Below are 3,686 nucleotides of genomic sequence, written 5' to 3' on the forward strand. Positions count from 1 at the left end.
TTTTTATCCTCATAACACCCGCTGAGATTCACATGGCCAACCACGATGAAAACCACACCGGAAACACCCCAAACGACCCGAGTTCCACCCATGAAGGTCCACATTTTCATTCTCCGGTCCTACAGTCCCATTAAACCAACCACCTGTATTGCTTAATCCCTCACCGAGCTCGGTAGGGAACGTGTTTAGAACCACCCTACCTGACTAAAAGCTACAAAACATTGCTCTCCAAATACAAAACACTATCCATTGGTTGGGGCAAATGTTACAGCAAAAGGGACAGGCGAATAAGATGGAGAGGCTTGCAGAAGAAATGAGCCCACGGTTAGGGCAAGGGGCTGGGTAGTGAGAGAGCTCATAAAAAACGATGAAGTCAAAAGTTATTCCTCCAAATCAATGCGAGGATCAGGGAGTGAAGAGTTGGGGGGAGGCTACTGTTTGGAGAAGCAGCTGAGAAAGGAAGAGGCGGATGTAGACCAAAAACTAGAGAGGCTGAGGGAGCAACTCTTAGCAAAACTGGGGGCATGGGATAACAGCAGCCCCTTGCTACCTCCCTCATCCCCATTTGTGAGATGGGTGCAGCAGGAGACTATTCTTAGGAAGTTTATGATGCCACCGATGGCCGCATACGATGGCACGGGAAACCCCCCAGAGCATGTCCTCAACTATAAGAGGTTTATGGAGCTTCAAACCCATTCTAATGCTCTAATGTGCAAAGTCTTTCCTACCACCCTCACCGGATCAGCTCGGGCATGGTTTAACAACCTAGAAGCGAGAAGCATTAAAAACTCCATGGACCTGGCTAATGTATTTATCAGCAGGTTTATTACAGGGGTCCCAGCGGAGAGAAAAATTAGTTATTTGGATACAGTCAGGCAAAGAAGGAATGAGTCTCTGAGAGAGTACATAGCCAGTTTCAACTCTAAGGCTTTGCAGATTTTCAAGTTCAACGAGGTTAGAGCAGTAGAGGCCATGCAAAAAAAGGACCACATCCCCAGAGTTTTCTGGCTCGTTATGCAGAAAGCCGCCCACCACCCTGGCTGAACTGATGAAAAGGGCTGAAAAATACATAAGGCAAGATGATGCCTTAACTACCAGTAGGTTTGCCAGGGAAATAAGAGATAGGGGAAAGGCAATGGAGGATAGACGACCTGAAAGGCAAGAGAGGAGACAGAATCGAGGGCCAGAGACGCTGAACAGGCACCCGTGGGAGAGGAAAGTGTTAGTGTATTTTTCCTAAGCCATTATCTTGGACCTTTTTGTATCTCATTTTGATTATTAATAAAAGAGGTTTTTACTATCATTATTATTTGTTTGCATGTTACATAATAATTATTAACATCCCTGGTTACTTATTATTATGTTGATAATAATAAAATATAACTAGTGTGGTTATTGATTGATAATCATAAGATGATTATGTATATGTTGATATAATTCAATAATCATAGATACTTGTTAGAGAATAAAGTATTGGATGGACCCGCACTGAGATCACTACATGGGTTATTGTCATAAGTGAATATCAAAATAGTTATGTCTTAATCCTTTAATTTGAGATTGTCATAGTTTTCAACATAAGAACTGTTATATTTTGACATAACCAAACATTGTCTTTAATCGGACAATCATAAAGGTTATGATTGAGCATAATAGAAATTATGTAGAGGATATTGAACAATCAAGATAGAATTTGTCCCTCTCTTTGAGATAGATATCTTCTGGACCCCTCGATAAGTGAGACTGAGAAATGCATGGCCGTGCTCAAATGAATTGATAGTGTGATCAATATCATTTGAATTTATCAGTCTACTTAGAGATCAAGAAATCATAAGTTTGAACATTATAAGTTTGACATTGACCATAATTTATGTTCAAACTAGATATCATGTGACAAAAGGAGTAATACATGTTCTATTTATTAGGCTTTATTGGACTATCGATCATCATATTAATTGGACAGTCATAATGTCTTGCTAGAGGCCGCTTATGATTTATGGGCCTTGTGGGACTGGACCTATTGCCAATTAATATGAGCCTATTGGGTCACACACAAAAGAACGTTGTTGATGTGTTATATTAATGGGCTAAAAGCCCATTAGTATAATTAATAATAATAAAGATATTATTATTATTAATATTAATTATTATTATGAGATAATAATATTTAAAAGATCTGCCGTTTATCTGTAACTGTTACAGATAAAAGATTCTTCAGTTTTCCTTATAAAAATAAACTATCACGTAAAATATTAGAGTATCTATGAGATTGTGATAGTGGGTTATGCACACAACTCTTTTACGAAAAAAGTGTGGGAAAACTAAAAAACTTAAAACGTATATAACTCCTGCTGTGAATTGTGGGGAGATGGCTTTTGGAGAATTCATTTTGAGCTGTAGATTGAAACATGTAGCATATCCATCAGAGAGAGCTAACACTCTAGAAGAATAAGAGACGTTTATGTGGATACCACAGCGGGTGTTCGTTGAAAAAGTAGCACCTTGAGTCCGGGATTGTATCTTCTCGTCGAGTCTAACAGGTTAGTAGCTTATCATTCCTTTTGAATTAAACGAAGCACACGGATCCCGGAAAGGAAATCAGAGATTTTTATTTTTTCGCTGCGTGTTTGGGTTGCAGTAAATCTCTGGGTTTCCTAACAGAAAGAGCAAAGACCATACCATCCCCGGATCCCCGAGGTAATCACTCCTCTGAATGTGTCTAGGGCCGACGTGCTTGTGGTTGTACAGGACAAGGACTTTATACAATGGCCCAAACCCATGAAAGCCGAGGCCAGCCGAAGAGATCCGAACAAGTACTGTCAATATCATCGAATGCATGGCCACGACAATAACGATTGCTTCCAACTGATAAATAAGATAGACAGGCTCATCAAAAGGGGGCATCTCAGAAATTTTGTGAAGAAACCAGAAGGGCAGAGACCTCAGCAAAATGCTGTGGTAGAAAGACCTTGCAGGCAGACAGAAAGACTTGTGAATGACGGCTCTAACGGAACGATAAACATGATCGTAGGAGGAACTAGGGGACGAATGAGTAGGAGGGGGAAGAAGAGAAGCATGAATGGAGAAAGGAGCAGTACCGAGATCATGTAGATAGTAGAACACTCCTCTATGACCGTCTCTTTCTCTCTAGAAGACACCCATGGCGTACAAATGCCTCATGATGACGCCCTGGTCATCGAGGCCTTCATTCACAATTTTCGGGTTCGCAAGGTTTTGGTGGACGATGGGAGCAAGGTAAATATGCTATCTGGGTCTTTCAATAGATGAACATACCTGAAGAGCAATAGGTAAGGGATCAAGCCCCGATTAAGGGGATAGGTGAAACCCCCGTGGCAGTAGAAGGGAAGGTGAAAATAGCCCTGATGCTGGGAGAACCACCCCTGTCCCACACCTACTACACAGTATTCCTTGTGGTGAAGTTACCTTTGAATTACAGTGCTATTTTGGAAAGGCTAGTACTGTACGACTTCGAGGCAGTAACCAGAATCCGGTACTTGACCATGAAGTTTCCAACAGAGTCAGGGGTAGGCATAGTATGAGGAAGGCAAGTGGAGGCTCGGGATGTATATTTGGCCAATGTAGAAGAACCAAGCACCTTGCCAGAAGAAATAAACCCGGAGGTCATGGAGGTCCTAGATGAGAAGAAGGAAGCCAAGATAGAGCTG

General features: G+C 41.5%; 1 protein-coding gene across 1 annotated transcript; it reads left to right on the forward strand.

The window, feature by feature from the left end:
- Positions 1 to 396: 396 nt before the first annotated feature.
- Positions 397 to 3,111, forward strand: LOC110621458. Its single transcript, XM_021765740.1, has 2 exons — positions 397 to 954; positions 2,662 to 3,111. Exons 1-2 carry the CDS (start codon positions 397 to 399, stop codon positions 3,109 to 3,111), a joined length of 1,008 nt encoding a protein of 335 aa, XP_021621432.1.
- The last annotated feature ends 575 nt before the right edge of the window (positions 3,112 to 3,686 follow it).

Source organism: Manihot esculenta, chromosome 14 (assembly GCF_001659605.2).
Source record: "Manihot esculenta cultivar AM560-2 chromosome 14, M.esculenta_v8, whole genome shotgun sequence".
Taxonomy (NCBI): Eukaryota; Viridiplantae; Streptophyta; class Magnoliopsida; order Malpighiales; family Euphorbiaceae; genus Manihot; species Manihot esculenta.

What these genes read in the sequence shown, in the direction of transcription:
- LOC110621458 (XM_021765740.1), top strand. Translation starts at nt 397, where the DNA reads ATGCGAGGATCAGGGAGTGAAGAGTTGGGGGGAGGCTACTGTTTGGAG. An exon ending in AGATTTTCAAGTTCAACGAG is followed by an intron (nt 955 to 2,661) that starts GTTAGAGCAGTA and finishes GTTTCCTAACAG; the next exon opens with AAAGAGCAAAGACCATACCA.